General features: G+C 40.3%; 2 protein-coding genes across 3 annotated transcripts in view; both read left to right on the top strand.

Moving 5' to 3' along the window:
* The window catches only part of LOC119699435 (pantetheinase-like), a 28369-nt gene extending 18562 nt beyond the window's left edge, over nt 1-9807 (top strand). The window contains exons 1-8 of one of the 2 annotated variants that reach the window (XM_038132932.1): nt 847-919; nt 2763-3018; nt 3123-3253; nt 4296-4488; nt 5089-5380; nt 6231-6604; nt 6761-6931; nt 8596-9807. In XM_038132932.1, the coding sequence (XP_037988860.1) occupies nt 2806-3018; nt 3123-3253; nt 4296-4488; nt 5089-5380; nt 6231-6604; nt 6761-6931; nt 8596-8715 (1494 nt within the window). In that variant the 5' untranslated portion in view covers nt 847-919; nt 2763-2805 and the 3' untranslated portion in view covers nt 8716-9807. Of the gene's footprint in view, nt 1-846; nt 920-2762; nt 3019-3122; nt 3254-4295; nt 4489-5088; nt 5381-6230; nt 6605-6760; nt 6932-8595 lie in introns of those variants that run through there. The other variant, XM_038132929.1, reaches the window with a different exon arrangement.
* Nucleotides 9808-15518: 5711 nt separating this feature from the next.
* TAAR1 (trace amine associated receptor 1) lies at nt 15519-25594 on the top strand. Its single transcript, XM_038132001.1, has 3 exons — nt 15519-16228; nt 19978-20105; nt 22282-25594. The coding sequence occupies exon 3, from the start codon at nt 22386-22388 to the stop codon at nt 23385-23387; it is 1002 nt and encodes a 333-aa protein (XP_037987929.1). The 5' UTR covers nt 15519-16228; nt 19978-20105; nt 22282-22385; the 3' UTR covers nt 23388-25594.
* The last annotated feature ends 529 nt before the right edge of the window (nt 25595-26123 follow it).

Here is a 26123-nt window from a genome sequence, read left to right as displayed (position 1 = left end):
CATTTCCATGTTCTGGATCTGGTGAGACACTGGGAGGGCAAATATTCTCCAAACTCCAGCACTGATTACCACTGCTGTGCGCCGTGTGACCTTTTTTGTTTCCAAATGTAAATAGATGCTCACATGTGACATAACAGTGACATGTCTCACATAATGACATGTTTATCAAAAGCCCCAGATAATGTGCTCTGACTCATGGAAGCTCAACATTATTGCTGCTAAAGCCGCACTGTCTTAAAACATTGTTCACTGTTTGAGTCAGTTACTGTGTGACCACAGACTGATCTCAGTCGAGCAAGGGTTTACCCACTTCTCTTCCCATGGGTACAAACTCAGTGTAGACACTGTACTTGTCCCCAGGGAATCAGGTGGGTGATACCACAACTGTCTCCCAAAGAAAGGATCTGGATTTAAGGGAAGTTATGACACCTGGGAAGGTCTCATCTTGCAGAAAGGATTCAGCAGGAGTGTGTGGCCAGTCTCAAAGCTGAAAGGTGGCTTCTTCAGGTTTGTTCACTGCTGATACCAGCCCTCTGGATAATGGAATGTGTGTATGGGTGGAGTAGGATCCCAACCCTGAATGTGGTGAGTATCTTGAATCCAGGATTTTGTTCAAGCCATTGTGGTTTGGTTAAGGTTTGTTGAGTATTTTCCTACAAAAGACTGGCAGAAACCATAATGACACTGAATTCTTTTTGCTGGAGAGATTGCATAACACTTATCATTGTGAAATGTGTTATTGTGAGAAGTGAGTCAAGCATACAGAAAGTAATCCTATGCAAGTCCACCCGTCACCCACATACCAACTCCCTCTGTATAAAAAACAAGCGTGTAACCACCAATAACAATAAACACTTCTTCGAGGGTAGTGCAGAAAAAAACCTTTCGTTACCTGACTGCTGAGTCAGAACCAAAGAAGGTAAGAAACTTGGGGGCCAGATACAAGTGATTTTTGTGCACATGCAGCTTTAGCTTCAAGATTTCTGTCGGAGTGATCTGTGGATATAAGAAAGCACATTGCAATAGGCAAAATCTTGAAATTGTGTGTCCTATTCACGATGGTCTTCCAGAGGTCCAGAGACCTTTAGGGACCAGAGATCTTTGGGGCTTCGTTATTGAGTGGTGAATGTGCTGATGGTTCTGCTCAGACAACCAGCCTTCCCCACAGCTCCCCCCTAGGATATGCAGCAGCCCCCAAAGTCCCTGCTACTCCTGTGCTGTGCTGAGTTGGGGTGGCACAGGTATTACCCATGCTGGGGCCTACCTCTCCCAGCACCTCATGCCTTTGAGTTTGGGCAGGAATGTGTCCATGCTGGTCTCTGCTGAGATTTTCCAAAGTTTTCCGTCTGGGACTCAGGCTTGCCTTAAACTGTTACTACAGCAATACTATGCCTGATTTTTTTTGTGTATCTGGTAAGTAAAGTGTTTTTTCAGCTGCAGCACAGTGGTGGCTTCTCAGTGATTTCCCCGCTGTTGCTGTGAGGCAGAATTGCTCAATGCTGGCAGCTCTCTTGCCTTTGATGCTGAGTCTTTCCGGACAGGGTGATTACATGGGTGTCATCTTTTAGCCACTCTGGGGAATTCTCAGCTTTTGTGCAAGACTTCCTCTTTTTAAAGCCCACTGCCTTTGCCTGCCTGCCACCTCCTCTTGGGTGAATTCCAGGCTCCAGACATGGGGCTTCCTAAAACTTGTGCCTGTGCTGTGCTTTTGGTGCTGTCTGCTCTGGAGGCCTGTGCTCTGAACACAGATGTTGCAGCCGTCTGTGAGCACGATGACATTTTAGAATCATAGAGTTGATGAAGTGTTGGCTTCTCCTGAAGAGGCCTTGGTGCTGGTGGAGAAGAATCATTCTTTTGGGTGGCACGATGTAGTGAAGAGGAAGATTTTGCAAGGAGAAAGAAGGGTTTTTTAAAAAATTTCTTCTAAATGGTAAATGACAAGTCAGGTTATGTTCCTTCACCTTCACAAAAGTACCACAGGTTAACTAAGGTTTTTCTAGGGATCATCTAAAACTATAGTAGCAATATTCTATTTCCAAAATACTATGTTAAACATTTATTTCCATGAGAAAAAATGGTGCTTTCCATGAATAATTTCAAGCTGCTTATTGTACAAAAATTTCCTTTTGAAAGGGCCATAGTAAAGAAGAAATTGTGTTGTCAAATTCTTTCTCACAAAACAAGCCAGTCTGTTAGCTCTAGGCAGAGAGGTCAGCACAATTCAAGGGGTAGTTTGTACTGCAGTGTGAGCCCAGTGGGGAGGACACTCTCAAGGCACCTACTTGAACTGCAATAAGCCATTGGACAAAAGCAGGAGGTATGGCAGGACCATGTCTCATAAACATTGCTGAATTATCTGCACTCTGGAGCAAGAGAGCTGTACCCCACACAGGTGGTCTGTCTTCAGCTGTGGTTGAAGTTTTCCCTGGTGGCAGCCATGTGCAGTAAGGTGATATGGAGTAGTGTATCCTAACCAGGGGAGTCTAGGCTTTCCCCAAGATGGGTTTAAAAGCGTGGAGAGGGATGTGCAAATGAAATGTGCAAGTGCTCCATCCAATGAACCCCTTGTAGGTTAACATGGCTTCTGACAAGCTTTCTTAGCCTTTTGTTCTACTTTTATTTAAAACCTTTCCTACTGGAAACAAGATCAAATTCCTAGGAAAGTTTTTTAGACTTTTTGGCAAAAATCTTCTTAGATTAGTCAACAGAAAGCAATTGCCAAAGCAAACATATTAGTCTTTACTCCTCCTCTTTCTCTCTAGTTTATATTCCCCATACCGATCCAGGAGCTGGGAGGCTGCAGCCATGCTCCCTTCCCAGGCTCTCCTGCCTGCTGTGGTGTTTGCACTCACAGCCCTTCAGGCCCTTGCCTCCGACACCTTCCTGGCAGCCGTCTACGAGCACGCCGTCACCCTGCCACATCCCACCGAGGAGCCCGTTCCTCCCAGCGAGGCTTTGGCCCTGATGAACAAAAACATGGATGTCTTGGAAGGGGCCATCAGGGAAGCTGCCCGGCAGGTACGAGGGCTACCGTGAGGGTTGTCCATCAGTGTTTTCTGCTCCTGCTGACCCTCCTGCTTGTCTGTTGATGGGTGCCCTTCAAACGGAGCCTGTTGTGACAGGGTGCCCACATCATTGTGACCCCTGAAGATGGCATCTATGGCTGGCGATTCACAAGAGAATCCATCTACCCCTACCTGGAGGATATCCCTGATCCGGTGGTGAATTGGATTCCCTGCACAGACCCCTCAAGGTGATTCCTTCTGCAGGGGTTTTGGTGATTTCAACCTTTTATCTCATGGACTTCTGAGCAGCTCACATTAAATTACTAAGAACTGCTAATTCTTTAATCTATAAAAATTCACAAATACTGTAGACATGAGATGCATCAAAGAGAATTAAGTGGTAATGGGAATATGTCCGGTAAAAGCATTGAGACAGTTTTACTTGCAAAAGGATAAAAATGAGGATGTTTTAGGCAAAATAATTATTTTAAAAACATGCACAACTTTATTGATTCAGATCATTTGTGAAAACCTTCTCTAAGTAGAAGCTATTTTATTATGTAGTTGCATAGATCAGACAAGCTGATTCAGTCCTCAGTTCAGGTGGCTGAGTGATTTCTAAACCAAATGGCATAAAATATTAATCTAGATCTGAAAGAAATATCTTTTGGAAATCCAGCCTCTTGCACATCTGCTGTGTTCCATCCAGAGGTGGTCCCAATGTGTGTCAGCTTGGGACAATGAAAAGACTGAGTTCATGTCTAAGCTAAGCTTTCATGTTCTCTTCTGAGGCCTTATGAAGCTAGATTTCAGAAGTCCTCAGCTCTGTAAATTCTGTGCCTACTTTTTAGTAAAGGCATATAGACAACAATTATTAAAAAAGGCTAAAATTTTCTTCTGAATCAGGGCTTAGAGCTGCTTGATAATTTGCTTTTTAAGCTATTTAAGATTTATGTCTCTGTATTGATTTATTCTCGTCTTTGCTTTGTGAAGCTCTTCACATCTTTGTATGCATGTTAGCTGGGAATTCTATCTACACAGAAAATAACATTTTAAAGGATACAGGAAAGAAGAACACAGAGAAGCCTTTTTTTAAGATAAAAGAGACTGGCAGTTTAAAATGATGCTATGAACAGAGAAGAAAATGAACAAAACTTTTGATTTGATCTTTTGCTTTTTCAGCATCTGAGGATGTGCAGTTAATGGAGTAGTAATTCTGAATGCATTACTTTCACATGGGGCACTTAAAATTCTAAAATACTTTTTTTTCCTTCACTAAAAATGCAATAGATTTGGTCCAGCACCAGTGCAGGAACGACTCAGCTGCATGGCCAGAAATAACTCCATCTATGTGGTTGCAAATATTGGGGACAAGAAGCCGTGTGACTCCAGCAATCCCAGCTGCCCCAGCGATGGTCGCTACCACTACAATACGGATGTCGTCTTTGACACGCAGGGGAAACTGGTGGCTCGGTACCATAAGGCAAGGAAATGCTTCAGCATCAACCTCTAATTTATGATCAATTAATTTTTCAGCTCTCTGGCACCGATTTCAGATGGTTTATACAGTAATTTTACATTATTATAAAGTGACAACCAGTCCAGGATGATTTGATGATCTTATGGCCAGAAGGAAAACTAAGTAATCGCTTGACCAGTCAGGCAAATTATTCCCAGGAGCACTGCAGCTGCAGAGTGCTTGCCAGCTGCCAAACACTTAAGGGCTACATTTATGACAGTAAATGGTAAGAAAAGAGTGACAGAATTTTCTATACTCAGTAAACATTAGCTTTTCCTTGATACATTCATAGCCAACCTAGACAGTGCTTTTGCAGGGGACATCTTGGCCCTTGGTCTTGGAGTATAGCTAATACTGGATGGGCTTTGCTGTCAGGAGGTAGGTGGGGCACAGACACCCCATTTTTTGGGGGCAAGGGTCAGCTGGATGGATACAAACCAGCTGGGCCAGCCAGCTCATTTACCTCCACTCCCAGTTCTGCATTAAAGCCTGTCTCAGATGCAAAAGCTGTTCATAATCTTGCCTTATTTTCAGTTTCTAATATGCCATTTTCTTCCCCTGCAGTACAATCTGTTTAGAGGTGAAACTCAGTTTAATTATCCAAAAGAGCCAGAAGCTGTCACCTTTGAGACTCCTTTTGGGAAGTTTGGCATTTTCACTTGCTTTGACATCCTTTTCTTTGAGCCTGCCGTGGTCCTGGTGAACAAGATGCAGGTGGACACCGTGCTCTTCCCAACAGCTTGGATGAATGTCCTGCCCTTTCTGACTGCAATCGAGTTTCACTCTGCCTGGGCTATGGGCATGGGTGTTAATTTACTTTCAGCAAATACTCACAACACCAGCATGGCAATGACTGGTGAGTTGCATTCTGGAACAGGGAAATTGTTCCCAGATTCAGAGGCAGGCAGAAATGTTTTAGACATAGTGAAGTCTCTGAAAAATAGTGTTTTAATTTGCTACTAAATGTAACAAACGACTTCAGGTAAAAGAATGTTGAATGTTCTGAAAAAGGTAAAAATAGAAAGCCCATGATATTAACTTTTGATAACAGGGAAATTTTATTTCAAAAATAGCACAAAGTTTCACTTAAATTTTCAGTCTCTCATCTAGAGGCAGCATTTTCTGTTTGAAATTCAATCAACAGCTAAATGGAGAAAAAAAATGTTTTAATCAAACCTAATAGTGTAAAATCAAAAGTAGAATGCCACTCGTATAGTGAATAAAACATTCTCTTTTTTCTTGTGGCTGCTGAAGACTTAGAGATATTATGTTTTGCTTTGCTCTGAAAATATATTTACTGCCTTATTATTTTCCTTATAACGGAGAAAAGGATGTAGCTGCCCTCTTCCCTGAATCAAAGTGAAAACCACAAAGGAACATTTTTGCCAGCCCTAAATAGACTGAGTTTTGGCCACAGCCCTGTGTGTCCTTCAGTGAAACATAACTACCCCCATCATCGCCTCCTTTGTCAAATATGCCACTCTGAGAGCTATGATTTATTTTTAAATGAACCTAAGTTTTTACACTAGGATAGGTATTTCAGCTTTTCAGTGCTTTAAAATTATTCCAAAACCTCTCAGTAACATATGGAGTGATAAGAGTATCACTGAAAAACAATGCCAGTGTGGTGTGGGGGGTGACTGGTGGCCCTGCCTAGCCATGCTGTGTTGTGCTGGCTAAGGGAGGGCTGGTGGTGTCCTTGGCAGGCAGTGGGCTGTTCACACCAGAAGGACCTGCTGCCTACCACTACGACAGTGCCACCGAGGAGGGACGTCTCCTGCTAGCAGAGTTGAGTGCACACCCCCGTCTTTCCCCCACCTACCCTCCCTCCACCAACTGGAGTTTGTATGCCACAAGCATCAAGAAATTCCCTGGAGAAAATGACACTTTCTCGGGAACTGTCCGGAGGGATGTGTTCACTTTCAGAGAACTCAGGCACAAGGATGGAAATTACACTGTCTGCCAAGGAGACCTTTGCTGTCATCTGATCTACCAGATGTCAAACAAGAGGAGACATGAAATTTATGTCCTGGGTGCATTTGATGGGCTTCATGGTTCTCTCATAAAATACCATTGGCAGGTAATTTCCTGTTTAAAGGTGAGTGTGGCCACATGCCAATCACCTAAAAACATTTGTCCATTACTGCATCCTGGGAACTTTGCTTGCTACCAAATCCAACTCGTGATCGCTGAAATCTTAGTGGTGTTTTGCCTTTCTGTCTCCTCCTCCCCACAGATCTGCACTCTGCTCAAGTGCCCCAGCACAAACCTGAGCACATGTGGGCAGCCCGTGGAGACGGCTCAGACCAAGTTTGAGATGTTCTCCCTCAGCGGCACGTTTGGCACCAGCTACGTCTTCCCAGAAGTGTTGTACAGCGGGGTGCAGCTGGCCCCCGGGGAGTTCGAGGTAATGGGACACCCTGGAGCTGTTTGTTGCAAGGTTTCTCACGCTGTGGGAACCTAGAAAATTGATCTAGCAGCAAAGTCCTATCCAAGAACTGCTTTCTTTGGTTCTGCTGACTGGAACCCAGGAGGACAGATTTAAACAGGGGGATTGAATCAATCCAGCAGATCTGCCTTCCCACTTCAGTAAATGAAGAAACCACATCTTTCAATGAGCTATTTTCTACAGGTTTTTCATGATGGTCATTTTAGGAGAACAATAAATAAAATACTTTAAGCAATTGTCCAAACAAGAAAAATTACTTAGAAGTATTGTGGTTTTTAGGGCAGCTAGGATGAGGGAGGAGACTGAGAAATCTTGACTCTATGCTTCAGAAGGCTGGTTTATTATATTATGATATATGTTATATTAAAAAACGACACTAAAGCTGTATTAAAAGAATAGAGAGAAAGATGCATCAGAAAGCGAGATAGGAATAGAATGGAATGAATAACAAAGGTTTGTGACTCCCAGAGAGTCTCAACTAGCTGCCCCCTTGATTGGTCACTAAGTAAAAACATCCAACATCGACCAATCAAGAAAGCACCTGTTGCATTCTACAGCAGCAGCTAGTAATTTGTTTACATCTGTTCCTGAGGCCCTCTCAGCTTCTCAGGAGAAGAAAATCCTGACAAAAGGATTTTCATAAAAATGTCGTGGTGACAAAGTATCATGTGTAAGAGCAGAGATTCTATGCAGTTAAGAATGTTAAAAGTGATTTTTGAGGGGTTTGTGTTTTTTTTTTTTTAATTTGGGAGTTCATATTTTATTTTTGCCAAAAGATGTTTTCATTCATAAATCTTAGATTAGATTTATGCAATAGGCTAGATGAAATCCTAATTGATTTGGAAGAAATATTTAACAGCTTACAAGAGAGAATGAAGACAGCGAGAAAGACCTGAAAAATTTTAGGGGAAGCAAAGGTAATTTTTTTAACAAAGTAGGAAATTATAAAAGCGTTGTTCACCCTTCATACTTGTTTTTGAATGAGACTTCTGTAAAAATAGGCACATCAAAGAATTTATTGCTATGCTAAAAATATGATTGTGGTCCAATTTTAAAACAATAGGCTGTATTTTCTTAACAAATACATGCTTACCTTTTGTCACAGGGGCAAAAAAAGTTGTTGCAGGTGTTCACAGTTGGTGAACAGTGATTTCAAATTGATATATAAAAAAGGAACTAAGAAAAGCTACATATTGCCAATAGCTTGAAATTCTCTATTTCCATCTGAAAATTGTTCTGGGGTCTACAAATCAAAAAATGTTTGAAGTATGTCCTAGATGTGCATATAACCTTTGTTGCCTTTATGAATTACTAAAGAGAATCTAACAAATTAGTCATTCTCACTCTAATAAATTAGTCATTTTTATGAGGTGGAGAAAATGGTCTTTATTTCCAAACACGGAGGAAGGTTTAAGGATTTCTGGGTCCAAGGAAATGTGGGAAGGCTATAACGGGGAGGCTGTGGCAGACCCAGAGAGAATTCTGTTTTCTTTCACTATCATGACTGTTTTTAAAAGTGTTGCATCAAAATATTCAGCATCTAAGATCTATTCTTTCTGTATGATGCAGTACTGCTACTCTGTTAGTCGACTATTAGTGCCGTTCTTTCCCTTTTCCACCAGGTGCTCCGTGACGGGCGTTTGAAAAGCAAGCATGGCACGTCGAAACCGCTCATAACAGCGACACTTTTTGGAAGGCTTTATGAGAAGGACCAGCCACATCCTCTGCGAATTTCCCTGTAAAGTGTCTACTTAGGAGTTAGGAGTTACACTCACCAGAGACAGGAGGGGAGTTTCCTCCTGAGCCATAGCAGTTATCTTGTATGATTCTTCTTCTGCAATATTACACTTCTGCTCAGCACCTGTAGCAGCTAGGCTTATTTGGGGGAAAGTGATGTGTTCACCCTGCTGTGCATGCCTTTTTAACAGTGCTTGAACTTGTGCAATTATTTTTTAGTATGCATGATCTGTCACATGAACCTTTTAATCAGAATTCTTTTTCCCATTTTCCAGAATTCTATTTCTCAAAATACCATATAGATTGCTAGGATTGCAGTAGAAAGAAGACTGATACCAAAGTCTATGAAATGTGGTTTGTCATTTTATTGGAGAATAAATTCTCTCCAAGAAAGCCTTTCTGTCCCTTTTGCCTCCTCCTTTTTTTTGCAGACTGTATAATCATTAAGTCTCTGCATTTTTCAGCCTTACAGACTAATCAAGAGGGTCTCCTTAACACAAGCCTTGGCTCCATTCTGACCAAAGTACTGTACAATAAGGAGAAAAACTAGATTTGAAGTGATCTTAGGTGCAATCTCAGAGAGAGAAAGTGGTCCTCCACAACCCACCCAGGTGTTTTGTCTGGTTAAGGTTATAAAGCAAATCCAGTTCTGCAGTCCCTCTGATCTTCCACCTCTTGGTACACGGCAGATGGGTGCTGGGTTCAGTGCACTTTACATCCAACTTACCATATAAACACAGTACTCCAACACCTTCTCCTGGGTATATGAATAATTTCTTCAAAACTGTTAAGATATATGAAATAGGCAATCTTTTAGCACCTGAAACACATTTCACCCTTTAGCATGAGAAATGGGCCTTATTTTGGATTTCTAGCAATGATATATCAAACTTGGCAGCCCTGGGCCTCATTTCTGCATATCATGTTATTAAGCAAATGAGCTTTGTTTGCATCCAATATGCCTTGGATTGGTCTCTGCCTGCACACTTATCCCATAGCATTTTGCATCTACTGCCATTCTTGGAGCCTGCACCAAGGTTAGCACTGAGCTGTGCTAAATGTGGCATGTAAGAAACACTCTGTGACTTCCCACCCCACACACACCTATGTATGTTATCCAGAAATTGTTGAAATCACATGATTTCTGGTTTTCCCCTGTGCTGCAGATTCTCAGCATGCAACTTTAGGAGCTCTTTCTGGGAGTGTTTTTCATCCTGGAAATAAAACAGCTGAACTTGCACTCAAATAATAAATGCATAAATGTACCACTTGGGAGCAGTTGCTCAAAACAGACGGGGATTCTAAGTTGGGCTTGCTGGTTCCTTGTTCAGCACCTCCCAAGTGAACACAAAAATCTCTCACATATTGCTTGCTGGTATTTCTGAAGTTCTGGTTGCTTCCCAGGTACATGCAGAGCTGACAGTCTTGAGTTGTCAGAGCTGGACACAGGTAGAATACAATTAATATTGCTAGTTAATAACAAGATATCAGGAAAGGACTCTTGTATCTCATCCATTAGCAGTGCAGAAGTCCAGGATTCCTTTAAAATTATGCTAAAAGCAAATCTGAAGAATGGTTCACCTGCAGTTTTTGAGATGTACTGCACAACTTTTCTCTCTCTGAGAGGGTTCCAAGGGTGCCATGCAATGAACTGCTGAGAAGTTCATTAAACTCTTTCCTATTTCTGATGAGAAAGCAAGAATTTGGACAAGCAGAGGATGAAGTTGCATGGACTGTTGCAGCAGCCTCAGAAGACCTCCATCATTTCAATACACAAGAACCACAAACCCTGCTTTTGGGGAAGGATTCCCTGAAGGGGTTGCAAAAACCAACCAGATCATCACCTCAGTGAGTGATGGTCACAAGTGACTAGACAAAGTTCAGTTAACAAAATACAAGATTTTGTAATAAAAGGAAATTTCAAATGATGCAAATTACAGAAACATTCAGAATAGAGAAGCAGAGAGGTACTGAATGCCCGATGCAACAAATGGCATTTATCTTTAACAGCAGCAGTATTTACTGACTCTGGGACAGATATGCCAGAGTAGAAAAGTCAAATTAATTTATAAGTAATTCATGTCAATGACCCCACCCCAAAAGCTACTACAGATGGTATCTTAATGAGACCCATCCCTCTCTGAGCTGGAAAAGTGTGCTCTTCATATATCAATATTTCTTCCTTGCACCTTGATGCTGGCCAAAGCAAACAAGACCCACCTGTCCACAGTGTTTCTAACCACACGGAAAGAAAAACAAGTTCATAATAGATTTTATTGATGCAAGGCTTCAGATGAAGGTAGAAAGATACTCCTCCTAAACAAATATGATCCAAACCTTGCAGCTATCTTAAGTAAAACTAGTAACAATTTTGGGGAAACTTTGAGTAAAATCTAATGTACTTTATTTTACGTATTGAATTAAAGTAAGGAGGCCTTGGGAAAAAGCAGAGAAACAAAATCTTAATACCCTGGAGTTTTAAAGAGAGAAGGACTTTTCAGCCATGTCCTTACACATATATTTAAGTCATCATGATGTCAAGTTATGCATTAAATAATGTGGTACAGTGAAGTACAATCAGAGGTCGTGCAACTTTTAGACCAAGTAATTCAAAGCTAAAAATTTATGAACAACTCATATGATCATGGGTGGGTTACTGACAGTATGGGGCATCATTCCAGGGTACACTGAATCAGTGCAGTCACAGCGAGTGACAGACAGAATGACAATGACCTGAATTTGAACTGTAGAATTTCTTATTAACTAACAATTGAATTATAACCCCACTTTATCCAGATGGTCTTTGCAATGCCAATGTCCACCATCAGGGCAACAAAGCTGAAAAAGAGAAATAACTTGCGTAGGTCAATAAAGAGAGTGGGAGTTATTATATGGTTTACCACAGCTAATTCAGCAATGCTTCTCTTGTGATGGACTGTGAGATGTCATGGAGCCCCAACAGAGAAGTAATTATAGTACACCTTCCAAAAATTAACCTTTTAACGCTGTAGACAAACACCACCTCCCACTGAAGCCACAGATGAGCATGATAACATTGCCAAGTGTGGTCTATCTGTGAATCAGACACAGCTGATTGGTGAAAGAGAAACTTTGCATACTGACAACACTATGTTATTTTCTCTTTCAGCCTGGAAAAAAATAGTAGCTGTGAAAGTATTAAAATATTTATCATAACACTCATTACTATAAAGCTTTAAGGAAAGGAATCCATTTTCTGTTCAGATATTCTCATGGCAACAGGGAATTTCTACTACAAATATGTACAAATATAGGAAATGCATTGTAACTGCATGATTTTAACTTTGTCTATCCATCTTCATTTGCTGCTTCTAATGTTAAAGTTGATTGCTAACCTCCTACTGTGGGAGCTGTGATAGTGTCAGGATGCAAGATTAACAAGGAATATACAAAGCAGGGATAGATTTTAATGTCAAATATAGTCAATCTTTCAGAAATCCCCTTTCAGAAAAATGGGAGAATGAATATTTGCATACAGTTGGTCACCCACCTTATGTACTGCAAAACATAATAACATAAAACTAAAAAAAAATAATTTGAATATCTTTGAGATAGCCTTCAAGAGCAAGTGATGACTTTTGTAACAGCAATTTTGAACATATATTTCTAAATGAACATAGGAGTATGTGACATGTTTGAACGTACCGAAGTCAAATACATGGAAACATTAAGGTCAGTTTTTTATAAGATGTTTCTTTTTTTCTATTTGCAATTCACCTTGATGTGTTTTCCAGCCATCTGAGATTGATTTTTGTAAACTGAAAAAGGTCTATTCAGTTCTAGTTTTAGGGCTCTCTAAGGAAAACTCATTGTGGGGGAGAGAGGGGCAGTTTAGGCAAGACTTTCTTGTCAAACTTATGGATGAGTTTGGAAAAATCTAACCTTTATTCTGCAACACTTATGAAATTCTTGTACAAAATACAGTACTACCAGACAGTTTCCATTAAGTTGAGCAAAGAAAGTACACTGAACTCCAGGCCAATGCCATTGCCATGTTACTTACAGACTCTTTAGGATACACTCTCCCATGCCTTTTAGAGGCCTTTCTAAGTTTTCCATATAGCATTTATTTCTGTGCTGGCTTAGTGCCACTATATAATACCTAAAGCTCTCCTTTCTTTTCATTTTGTCTCCACTAGGAGCCAGAAATCTTGACTTAATGCTCTTTTCATTGAGGTCTGATAAAGTAAAATGGGGGCAGTGAATTTGCTATACTACCACTAAAATCAGTGGTGGTTACATTCAGTTTGCATCTACTGATTGTGCATCTGCAGAAACAGAGCTGTTCTACATTTAGCTTTGAACTCAAACTGTCATAATCTGTGGTTTTTTCCAATTCCTTCTGCATGGAGGGTCTCACACAGCTTGACTGGGTTTGGTTGTGGTTGGAAGTCATCAACTCTGCCTCAAAGAGTTCAGAGATAGTGACTGATATAGCTCCCATCCTGACAAAAGTTAGGTGCACTGATCCTGTGACATTCTCAGTACCTTAGTGTATCACCCAGCTGACAAACTATACAAAAATTGATCCAAAAAATGTACAAACCTTTATTTTCTTCCCATCCCCTTCTTGTTAAGTGGTTGTCTTCTCCAATTTTCTCAGAAATGTTCTTATGCCAAGTTGGCTGCAATAACTACCATAAACAAATGGTGAAATCACATTGTAATTCATTCATGGGAACATTTTTTTTTATATAGGAATTATTCTTGTCTAAAAAGAAATCAAATATATCTGACACTGATTTATAGGAGGGAAGAGCAAACTGTAAAAACATGGCCATTAATAAATAATGAGGTACTTCCTGGTAGCTAGGGTGAAAGACAGAAAGCTTTTGGCAGGTGTGAGTAAAAAAATATGTGTGGTCTTTTCATAACTATTGTCAATTAGCTGTACCTTAAGAGTATCAGATGGTTGTATGTATGAGGATTGTGTATATATAAAAGCTCAAGTTTAATCAATCATCATTACCTAGCAATAGCCTTAAACATTTATTTTGTTGAAGAGTTTATGAGACTATCTTTAGTATTACACTAGACCTCTTAGTTGTTTATTCATGTTAACATTAACCTCTGTTTGCAGGAATTCTTCCAAGCTCAGCATTAGACTAATCAAAACCAGAAACCTCTTGCACTTGAGGGTTGTGTAACACTTAATGTAACCACTCCTGTATTTTGCCAAGGGAGTCTTACAATGGCAGTTGTTTTCTGCTGAGCCTTTTCTTATAGATCGTTGTTCCTTCTGTCACCAAGGATGTGACCTGTATTCCTCCCTGATTTGCCAAGGCTCATCATTAGATCTTCATGGCTTACAAACATTTGCAAGTAGAAGGGAGAATTGCAGATAAGAACAAAATGGACTACAGAGGGTAAAAAAGAGAGGGAGGAGAAGAGAGAGATGCTTTCTCTTCACCAGTCCTCACCTGCATGAACAAAAATGTATGCAAGATGGTAGAAGAATGTTTAAACAGCTGAACCTCCTGTTGCCATCTGTTCCCTCCAAGTGTCTTGTGTACTGGCAGGAGCTAGCTAATCAGTTAGAACTCAATAGCAACTCATAAATCAAGTTCAAATCGACTTCAGTACACCTTTACCTCTTCTTCAGTGACCTGGTATTCAACTGATATACAGCACCTACTGACAAGATAAACAAAGCTTTTCTGGTGAAAAAAATGGGCTGCCCAGGCATGTCTTCCTGAGCGGAGGGTCATCAAGAAAAGGTACAGCCTCTGGCATTGGTAATTTCTGCACTAGTTGTGTTGCTGTTTCTGCAGAGTCATGATACCACTGATGTTCATGCACAGCATCACTGCTTCCTACAGCAAGAAATGGATGCAGAAGCAAAAGATGGCCCTGGCAGGTTGCGCCCTTAAAAATGGCCCAGAGTGCATGAGCACTGGCATCTGCAGCCTGTTGGGCTTGCAAATGGACTACTAGAAACAGTCAGATGCAATATTTCTGGGAAAATAGCATGTGTCTACTGTAGTCAAATCCAGCATTTGTGAAAGGAACAGAGAACAGTCCATGAGAAGGCAAGCTAGAGGAAAAAATTTATTGACATATAAGTCTTTATTAGCAATTTTAGCTCTCAGTGGCTTCCAGTAGAGTAATCACACTTCCAGACCAGAATGTAACATTTCAAGCCTTTAATTTCACCATCAGTTGTCCTTGTTCAGCCTTACATCCTTTGTGCCCCCTTGCCAGTGCCATACTTTCCTAAGTCCCAAGCTTATCCCAACCCCAAATATCCAGGGGAGAAGTTGCAGCCTGAGTCCCACAGGTCCTGCTACAGGCTCAGAGAAACCTCTGGGGAGCAGGAGCTGAAATGTGTGGCTCTCCACCAATGCAGCCCACCTACTGACACACACAAACTGACCCAAAGTGGGTCAGTTCTTTTCTCTGGGGTTACTTTTTTCATGGAAGGATGTTTTTCTTGGGTTCCACATCAATACTAAAACTATTGTTTGAAGATGGGAGATGCTTGTCATTGAGCTGCAGGTATAGTTCTCTGATATGACGAAAGTATATAAATAGGAAAGCAACAGCTCTTAAGTCCATCCTAAAAAGCATGTCATATAAACACCTGAGTGTCGTAATATGACATGAAAAGATGACATGGACACTGCTGCTCTTCAGGTGAACAAAAAAGAGGGACCTTTATTTTTTAACTCCAACATTTATAGTTTTCTAAAAGTGACAGTGGATTGGAGGGTGACAGTGTCACCTCTCCAATGACACTGGACAGACCAAGAGTCCATCAATTCTCTCCTCCTCCATGAATGAATGCAAAACATAAGTTATTTACAGAATTGTGTGTGAGAAAGTTTGTTACAAGAATGCAAACACCAGAAGGCTTAGCAAAGTCTTAGAAAATCAGGGTGACACCTGAGCATCATAAATAAGCAGCAAGCAAAATTTTTCATTAGAAGGAAACAATACCTTTTAATCAGTCCTGTTGTCAGACACTGTCAAAGTATTGTGCTTAGAGCTTTTGGGAAATATCCACTCTGGGACAGGCAAATCAAATTTTGAAAGATCACCGAAAGTGTTAAGTTTGTCAATATTACACAAAACTGAAAGAAGTAAGTGAAATATTGGTCAATCTTACAAACAGTTCAGTGCTATTAGCTCCATCTAATCTGTGTTCCTTGACCACAATAAACATTTCCTTCACTTTGCATGCTTCTTTTCATGAAAGAAGACCGGCTTTAGCTTAGTTCAAATTGATTCATCTTTGCATATTCTAGTGGCACGAGCCACTGTTACATGATTATCTTTTCTGTATATTTAAGATTTACGTCATCCTGTTGATGAGATTTTCCCAGCAGGCTGTGAACCAGTCAGACCAAGCGAGCAGCCACTTAGTTGGGAGAATCGGTGTGGGATGAGTCACTTCCAGGCTGTATCTGCAGCCCGCGCCGGTGGTGATGAGGAAGTGACTCCTGTGCCGGATCATCTCCGAGTCATGCAGTCCGGAATATGGTGAGCTGCTGATTTGCTAGTCTGGGATGTAATTTTCTTTCAAAGATGAATCTCCTATGGTTAGCACTGAAGATAATGGTTGTTATTCTGCACAGTTCTTTCTGTAGTGAACAGCACTAGCACCAACAGCAGTAAGTATGATTTAAAGTATGGTTTAAAAAGCCATTCATTCCCAATGGCTGCAAGAAAAACATAGCTGGGGGCAAAGCTCTTTTCACACACAGCTATGAATTCAGAGTAAGGCTCTGTCCTTTCTGTGAAGTTATTAGAGGGCCATAAGGATGCAGAATGGGATTGTACCTTTTCACTGTTTGGTGCCTCCCTCCTCTGTGTTTGCCTTCTTTTTGGAGATGGTGTTCAGAGGCCAGCAAATACCAACAAAGCAGTTACAGTCAGTAGCTGCAGTTCGTTCCTGTTGGATTCATGGGTGCAGAGAAGCATTGGCAAGGCACAAGGGACCTGCCCTGCTGTGCCTCTGCTCTGTGCAGCAGCTGCAAGGGTTCACTTGCCCTGCTGGAGTGAGAGGCAAGGGGCTGCTTCTGCCCTTGGGGGCCCTGAGAGAAGCTTTTGCTGCAGAGTGAAGGCAATGGACCACGTTATGGCATTACTTACTGAGACTACCAAATATGTAGAATCCCTCACCCTGTGCAGAGACAGTTTCTTGGCTTTGGATGGATGTGTTTTGCTTTGCTATTAAAACATTATTTTCTTGGAATCTCTTACTCCTCTGTGCATTTCAGAGATTTGCATTTGTATTGGAGTTTGGATTTATTGTCCTTAGCCTAAGCTAAGGACTTGCAGAAAGAGCACAAACATTGCATTACTCTGTATAAACAACTGGCTTTACTTGGCAAGGAAAAATGATGTTTTCTACTGAAAACTAGGAATAGAAACCGTGGGAAAAGGTTTACAGCTCAATCATCTCATCTATCATCCAAATTCCTCTGGTACAAATCTGAGCTAATTTCAGACTGTCTTCAGTGGAACTGCACCAGGTTTGCAGAAGAAGCATTCAGATTAGTAGTTGCAAGATCTTCTTGTTTAACCCCTATAAAGAAATAATTATTTTGTACTAATAGCTTATTGGGAGTTTGGGGCCCCTGGATTTCAAGCATATGAAGATTTTTTTTAACACTGTGCTCTTTTTTTTTTTCCTGAGAAATGCATACAAGGTGAGTGGATTTATTCATTTTCAAAACTCCTCTTCAGCCACAGGGTCACCTTACAGCCTCCCTGGTTCCCCTAAGAGAGAAAGAGTTTTTAAAATGAACTGTGTGAAAATGAGAAACTTTCGGCTGATTGACTAACAGTACCCACAGAAATGCAAGCTAAATGAATCACAGTAGAAACCAGTGCTTTCCTGACATTTTTTTTTCCTCAGTAACAGTTCTCATTCTCAAGTCCTTTTCCACTTCCAGTGTCCCTTCCACAGTTTTGTGTAAGAAGGACAAGATAACTTTTCAACACATTTTTCAAATAGTTTTTACGTCTGAAAAAAGTGCTATTTCCATTCCCTTCTGTGTTGTTTTCAATTTTAATTACTTTATGTTTTAAAGACAAACAAACAAGGAGAGTAGATGATCCACAGTATTCTAGACATTGTGATATCTCTCTTTTTTGGTTTTCCAAAACTCTGAAAACTACTATTCTAGAAATAACTATTTAAAAAAAAAAAAAAAAACAAAACAACACAGCAACAATTTTGTAGAAGAGTTTTTACTTTGAATTTTAATGTATAACTGCTTTACTACACTACAGATTCAAAAGACTGCTAAACACTGACAATTTGTAAGTGCTTTGAGTTCTCACAAAAACAGAATTTGGCATGTTTCTCTTTGATATTTTCAGGAGCAAGTCTGAGAATATTTTTGTGACATAAATATTTGGAATATTTTTTCCACATCAGCATTAAGGCACAAGAGAACGCCTGTTTGAAGTATCTGCACCGACAGAGCGAAAGCTTGTTACCACAGTGTTCCTTCTCACTCTAAATTAGCTGACAATTTGTCCTGCTTAATTAATTAATTATCTTGATATATCAAAACCTCCTGCTTTACGTTCATTTCAGCCAACAGACCATTAAATATCACCGTTCCCATGCTCACAGCTCCCCCTACATCTGTGGAAGCAGGAGATGGAGGGAAGGGCTCCCTGACCAGACACACAGCCTGGGCACAGGAGGAGGCAAAGCAAAACCCACCCTCCGTGGCTGGCTGCTGCCTGCCCCTCTGCAGCAGGGCACACCTGCTCTGGGCAGGGGAAGGCTCCCCAGCCCCAGGGGTTCCCCAAAGGTAGGGAGGCTGCTGCCAGGGAGCTGCCCCTGGAACAAGCACTTGAAGCAGAGCTGCCATTCCAGAAAATGCCCTTGAGTTTTGGCCCTGTGTTACCCAAGGGACAGAGCGTGGAGCATGGGGGGAGAGCCCTGGCTGCATGCATGGATGGCCTGGGAGTAAGTGCCCACAATGAGCTGGCTGCCAGAGTTCTTTATATCAACGAGTTGTACAGAGTAATGTAACATGGGTTTGTTCCCCTAAATTTTACCTTCCTATAAAATGCACATGTCGACACAGTAGTTACCAAGGCCTAAACCTTCACTCCTCAAGGAGAAGTGCCTGGCTCCAAGGAAGCACACAGCATCTCAGAAGGGTCAAGGCCTCTTTCACAGACCAGTATTTGTGACCTAATATGTCTTTTTCACTTTTCCCCAGCTCTGAAGAACTGGACCTGACTCCTCTCCCAAACATATCCTCTCAACACTCTCCAGTGATTTCTCTCTCAGCCTGATTGTTGTTTCTGCACTTTTTTAGTTGTCAAACTCTCTTTTTATAGCAAAGAGAACCTTCTAGTGCAAAACCTCAGTCTGTATATGAGAGCAGCCTCAAAAAAAAAAACAACCAAAAAACCAAAAAACTGAGTTGTATGCACCCATTTTGATTTTTGTGCACATAACATAATAAAATAGCTAACCCAGGTCATCAGAAGAATTTGCAAGAAGTAGTATCTTAACCCACCTTGTTGCATATGCCCTCGAGGCACCCAGCTTAACTGGACATTAGCTAATGATCATCACAATAACACTTTTTTACATTCAGCAGTGTCACTGTTTTAAAAGGCTGCATGGTCCTTTGTGGAGCAAAAAATTGATGCTCCTCATCCGTGACTCTGGAACAGCCAATAGAAGGTGTTTACTTAGAACACATTTTCAATAGTTGTATCTTGCAAATAGCTGTTAGCTGGTGAGCTAACAGATAGATAGATTAAACCTGTTTGCTCAGTAATCATACCTAGGCTGGTAGATACACAAAGTGTCACTCTGTCTACATTATACCTTTCCAAGGAAATCTTACATGCTGCTGTAACCAACCTATACTTATGTATTTTGCTATATTTTAAAAGCTTACAGGAGGTAGACTACATGGTGTCTTTTGTTCTTTGCTTAGATAACATTGGGCCGTTCACAATATGACTGTAACATTTAATCAAACAAGTAAACGTACTTCAAATCAATTCAATTTACCTATAAATAAGGCCCATTAAACCAGTATGAGAGCTACAGCCACAATTTTGTTCTCTATGTGGGTGACAAAATAAGCAGTTTGAGCTACTATTCACATCAACAGCTGCTACTGAGTCAAAAGGCCCAGAATGCTGTTCATCACACCAGCACGCCCCAGTAACACACAGGGGTTTCTGGAGGCTCCTCCAGCTGTGGATTAAAAGCCTGTTCTCTCAAAATTTGTGTTACCCAGAACTGTAATGGTGGTGAAGAGGATCAGCTGCCTTCTGAGATGGTCTTTAAAAGGAAGAAGTGCCACTCAACCAGCAGAAAACAAATGAGTGTCAAGAGCAGACTTCTACCCAGCATGAAGTGACAAAGGTAAGAGAAGAGATTTTTAAGAGTATGCTTTCTCCTATTTCCATTTTATTACATTTTAACCTTTGTGCCTGTATAAGGAAGGAGAGCATTCTGCTTTCTTCTTGAGAACTTCTTCAGAGTCCAGCTCACTTGAACAGTTTGCTGCATATGTTTTGATTTATTTAGTTTCCATGTAATGCAAAGCCACCCACTTGATCTCAGTTTTCTCCATCCTTTGGCTGGAGTTTCTACTTCCTTTTATTAAAAAAAATCCCTGTTGTTTTTTTGTTTGTTTGTTTGTTTGTTTTTTTTGTTTTTTGTTTTTTGTTTTTTGTTTTTTGTTTAAGAAAACCTGTTTTCAGGGCAGATCATATTTCTTTAGGCTAAACAGTTTATCTATCAGAAAACAGAGAGACGTTATTAATCTTTTAAATCTTAAGGAAAACTAGAGATAGCGTGCTAATTCTTTTTGATTGGCTTCATAGACTGTTTTACCACAATCCTTTAATATATTTATACTTTTATACAGAACAAATGAAGTTCACAACCTATGTGACACATTTACAATGATACCCAGTAGATGCAGTTAAATTAGTGTTTAATTGTTTCTACTGTGAAAACTGAAAATTTGAGTTAATAAATATTCATCTGGCCTTGGGTGTAAATGTGCTGAAAGAAGGAATGACAGGCAGGAAAAGAAACATGAAGAGACTGACAAAAATGGAAGGAAAAGGTATATGAAGTGATAATTAAAATTAGGTGAAAGAAAGCAGAGATGGTGTTAAATATTAATAGGCAGAAAAAGGCACCCCAAACAGTAAATAAAGCACCCCAAACAGTACATAAATATACTCATACTCCATATGTTCCCCACTCCTGAGAGTGACTTTGAGTAAATCTTGTCCCTGGCACTTGGGTGCCATTGCCTGACCCTACTTACAAAATCCCTCTGTATAACACACGCTGTTTGCTAGTTGTAGCTGTCAAGGTTTCGCTAGCTGTAGTTTTTTGTCTATGCTCATTTAGTTTCCAGTGCCATGGTGTGCTTGTAATTACATTTGGTTTAGATTGGGAAAGAAATTATTTTTTAAATTGCGTTCTATCCAGAATAACCAGAGGCAACTAAATCCCAAAGCAAGTGGGTTAAATCAGTACTGGCTGAATTGCCATGTCAGTATTTTTTTGACAACCATTTTATACCATAACGATAGTGCTACTGAACAACATATGCTAATGATCTCTATTTTTCACAATAACACCATCTTTCTGTTATTTAAAAGAAAGATTTTTCAAAAATAAATATTGCTTGCAAAGTGCTTAAGTACTTTCATTAAAAGTTTTCATGAAAAGAGCGACTTGCAAAAGGGACATGCCTGCACAAGAGGACAGCAGTGTTTGTGTCCTTGGATGCAAACTACACCTATATTCTGAAAATGCTTCTCTCCATGTTTGTGCCTTAGTTAAAAAACAGATTTAATATAATCAATACTCATAGTAATGCTAAACTCCTAGCACTGAAAAAACTAGAGCTCAAAAGAAAAAAAAATTTGCTTGTACAGCAGATAATGTTTTAGATTAGTCAGATTCTTCCATTTTGTTTTGTCAGCAAAAGGGCAGAAAAGTTTTTTTTTTTCTTTTCTGAGATCTTATCCTTGCATCTCTATTTACAGCTAGAGCTTGCAAGGATTTTCCAGTAAAACTTGATCTGTCCAGTCATCACTATCAGGGCAGGGCTGGAGGAGAGGGTCACGCATGGACTCCTCAGCTTCTGTTTTAGACTTGTAAGTTTTAGACTTCTGTATCCAAAAAGAAGTTGAGGGAGCTTCAGAATTTAAAATTACTGATTTTCAAGAGCAAAGTGGAGATACAGTACTCCAGCTAATATTGATGAAGAAGACTATGACTGAAAACAGAAACAGGAAATATTGAAAGGGGCTTTTCATCTGCCCACTGGACAAGGCATTGGCCAGTGCAGGCTTCTCAGAGTCACTGCTGTCCTGGTGTGAGGACAACCCATCATGCAGTTTATTTTATCAAAGGAGATTCCCATTTCCAGGAAAGTCAGATGATAAAAGTGTCATTCTGCTAAATGTAATTACAAAATACTTTCATCCTTCATAAATAATGGAATATGAATTTCCTACACAGCCAGCCAAATGAAGGTGTTTACAATGCCCTTTTATTTTCCTCTCTGCAGCTCTTCCCATATAGAAAGTGGAAAAACAGTCATAAACATACCTCAGAATTAGGAAAAACAGTACCTGTGCTACATAGCTGCGTGGATTTGAGACCCCAGTAAGGATGCAATTGTGCTGTGAATCCGTAAATACCTCTTGCATAAGGAGCAACTGGTCAAACAGCATCCGTATTTCCATGTACATCTTCATGGTTTGCATGATTCTGGCCACAGTGGTTGGAAATCTGACAGTTATCATCTCAATATCACATTTCAAGCAGCTCCACACGCCTACAAATTTCCTGATACTTTCAATGGCTACAGTAGACTTCCTGCTGGGATTCTTCGTCATGCCTTGCAGCATGGTGCGCTCTGTTGAGCACTGCTGGTATTTTGGGGAGTTCTTCTGCAAGATCCACTCAAGCACGGACATTATGCTGAGCACAGCTTCTATCTTCCATCTTTCCTTCATATCCATCGACCGTTACTATGCTGTGTGTGACCCTTTAAGATACAAATCAAAGATCAATACTTTTGTCATCGTGGTCATGGTGTGTATAAGCTGGATGGTCCCCGCTGCTTTTGCCTTTGGGATGATCTTTCTAGACCTAAACTTGAGAGGGGCAGAAAAGATTTATAATCATGTCCACTGTGCAGGAGGATGCTTTCTCATTTTTAGTGAAACTTCAGGTATTGTGGCCTCCATAGTGTCTTTTTACATCCCTGGATTTATTATGCTGTACATCTATAGGAAAATATACTCTGTAGCCAAGAAGCAGGCAAGATCCATCAATGCAATTAGCAGAAAAAAAATGCAATTTGAAATGAAACACCACATTTCATTCTGCAGAGAAAGGAAAGCTGCTAAGACTTTAGGCATCATAATGGGAGTGTTTCTCATCTGCTGGACTCCATTCTTTTTCTTTACAGTTACCAATCCATTTATGAATTACGTGATACCTCCTGTTCTCATTGATGCTTTGGTTTGGTTTGGCTATTTAAATTCTACACTTAACCCAATTGTTTATGCATTTTTTTACATGTGGTTTCGCAGGGCATTGAAGATTATTCTGTTAGGAAAAGTTTTTCAACAGGACTCTTCCAGGACTCATTTGTTCTCAGACTAATGTGCTTTAAATGGTTGGATTCATGGCTTTGAACTTCTTCCTGGAGGCTGAACTCCCAGATGTAAGAGCTTTGAAGGAAGGAAATTCCTTCCAAAATTTGTTTGCCTATTTACCAAATGTAGTTCAAGCAGATAAGCAACCATTGTGCTTTACGTATTCTTTCATTCCAGATTGGGTTTTGTATGTGGTGCTTTGATTATATCTATTTATTTGCAATGCACAGAAGACCAAGAGCTCCATTAAAATAAAAAACAAACCTATAGCAGTTTATATCCCTGATATTCATAATTAAAAAAAATATTCTGACACAACAGAATAATTTCTTGAACAAGGTATTTTTATATTACGATATTCGTGTTCATTTGTGTTCTCCTCTATAAAGAGCAGAGAAACCTTTTCCTTTGGATTTCTTGGCATCTTTGGCTAATAACCCAAAGCTCTCTAAGTTTTGTCTTTCCCCTTCCCCATATGTGTGCAGAGCTCAAAACAGGCCAATAACCAGCCATACCCACACACTCCATGGAGGGGAGGTGAGACAGAGAAAGGCTGTACTGCCCTTTCTGTTTCCATTTCAGCTAGTACTTGTCACTTAAGAGTTTGCCACTTAAAGGCTTTGCTGCTTAATGAGATCAAAGCGTATTTAACAAGATCAAAAACAAGAAAAAAATATGAAGTTTGAAGTGAAAAGCAGTTTCAAAAAAGCTGCATTGCACCCAAGAATGCCAGAAAATTATGTCTATCTAGTGAATGTTTCAATATAAAACATTATCTGCTACATTGCATCTCAGAGAACTTTTTTTTTTTAGCTTAAACATGTTGTTATTTTGTCTCATGGCAATGCTGCAAGAGCTTTCGAGGAAAGCATATAGAGAATTGTGAAGAAATCCTGTGGTTGAACTCAGCTGAATCATGAAGGAACAGCATTGGGAGTGGGCAGGAAATTATCAGTATCTGAGAAGAGACCATGGAGAGAAATTGATGACTCTGTACTAAAGTAACAGCTATACTCAGCAGTATATCCTCCATTTGTGGTCCTTGTAAAAGTGCATCATATCTGTATCTTGTCTTTGTTTTGTGTACTTTATGGAGTACTGAAGCACTCTATGATGAAAAGATTAAAAGTTGAATGATGATACATTTCAGCAGGGCAAAGTATCAGGATCTGAAATTGTGTATATTACTGTCTCATTGCCATCTTGCAAAGTTTGCCCTCCTAAAAATGACATAAAAAGGAACAATGAAACGTACACTACATCAGCACTTCTACTATGGATCCTTGCTAATGACAATATGACTAATACTTAATCTTACAAAAATAAAGCAAGATTTTTTTTTTTAATTTCTTTCTGATAAATAATGGGTAATTATTTTCTTCCTTCATCTCCAGTGAGTCTGGCCCTGCTGTAGTTAACATTCTCACCCTCACAGTGTTACTTTCTGAAATAAAATGTGTGGTCACTTGGACACTTTGATCTCTCTTGAAGTAACAATTTCAGAAGTACTGCCAGGTGATACCTCCTTTTGTCTGGTCATAATTTAGATTTAAGAAAAGATAGATCCTCTGTGACAAATGCTATCTAAGGCATTTTAAAGTATATTTAGTAAGATCAGCACAAGTTAATGTAGTCCCTTCAGGAAGTTAAGGAAGCTGTTCCTTTCCCTTTTTTCCTTATAATAAACTAATTCTTATGAACCCATAGAAACCAGAGCCACATTCCTGAAGTGAGAAAAATTGCTGATAAAGACAGTCTGATAGGTAGAGCAAAAGCCATGCATGCAAGTAAAGCAAATTTAGGGATTTATCACTAAGCAGATCTTCAGCCATTTCGAGGAAAGCAGGGCTCCACGTTGTGTAATGTTTATTTGGGAAAAAAAATGCTGCAACTCTCAACGCTCCAGTTTCTCCTTCTTCTCCCAAGGATTTTATTGCTGAGCACATCATATGGTGTGGAGTATCTTTCCGGTCAGCTGCGTTGAGATGTCCCCTCCCAAACTGTTGTGTTCTCTCAGGTTCCCTGCAGTCAGGATGACCCCAAGCAAGCCCGATGGTCGAAGAAAGAGTCAGAATTCTTTGACTGTAGTTCTCAAGGTTGTTTATTGCTTCTGATCTAAAACATTTTTTCTCCAACCGGTCGAGGTCTGATCTGCAGGTCAGCCAGAGGCAGACTGCCTCCTGGGCTGGTGTTATCTTTTATACTAAAAACTACGTGTACTATATTTACAATTCTGTTCCAATACCTATCACCTATGTTAGACAGTGACTTTCTATTCTAAACCAATCTATGAATGCCAACATCACCCAGAACATGGAGGTTAGGAAGAAGAAAGAAGGACAGGGCACACCCAAATTCCTCCATCTTGGAGCCCCTGACCCCCATGTACAAAATCCCAAAATTTTTCTTTTCCCCCTGTGATTGCTACTACTATGTTACTTAAACTTTTGTGACTTGTGATTCTTCATACAAGGTTGGTAATTTGTCCCATGGGCTGAGATTGAATTCCCAAGTGTCTTTGGCCTTCTGCCAGGGCTCATCAGCCCCCTGCCAGGGGCCCAAACCATCCAGGGCGCCCAGAGGGGTGTCCTGGGTTCCGACAGTGCACCTCCAGGCTACTAAAAGAGAAGGCCTTAATACTGTGTACGCACTGCTCAGTCTTTGCTTAAATGGGATTGTGTGTGTGTGTTATCAACACTGCTTTCATCACAAATCCAAAACACAACACCACACAAACTACTAA

This window comes from Motacilla alba, chromosome 3 (assembly GCF_015832195.1).
Source record: "Motacilla alba alba isolate MOTALB_02 chromosome 3, Motacilla_alba_V1.0_pri, whole genome shotgun sequence".
Lineage (NCBI taxonomy): Eukaryota > Metazoa > Chordata > Aves > Passeriformes > Motacillidae > Motacilla > Motacilla alba.
This window is presented reverse-complemented; position numbering and strand designations above follow the sequence as displayed.

Excerpts from the sequence above, each read along its gene's own strand:
- TAAR1 (XM_038132001.1), top strand. The coding sequence starts at position 22,386 with ATGCAATTGTGCTGTGAATCCGTAAATACCTCTTGCATAAGGAGCAAC.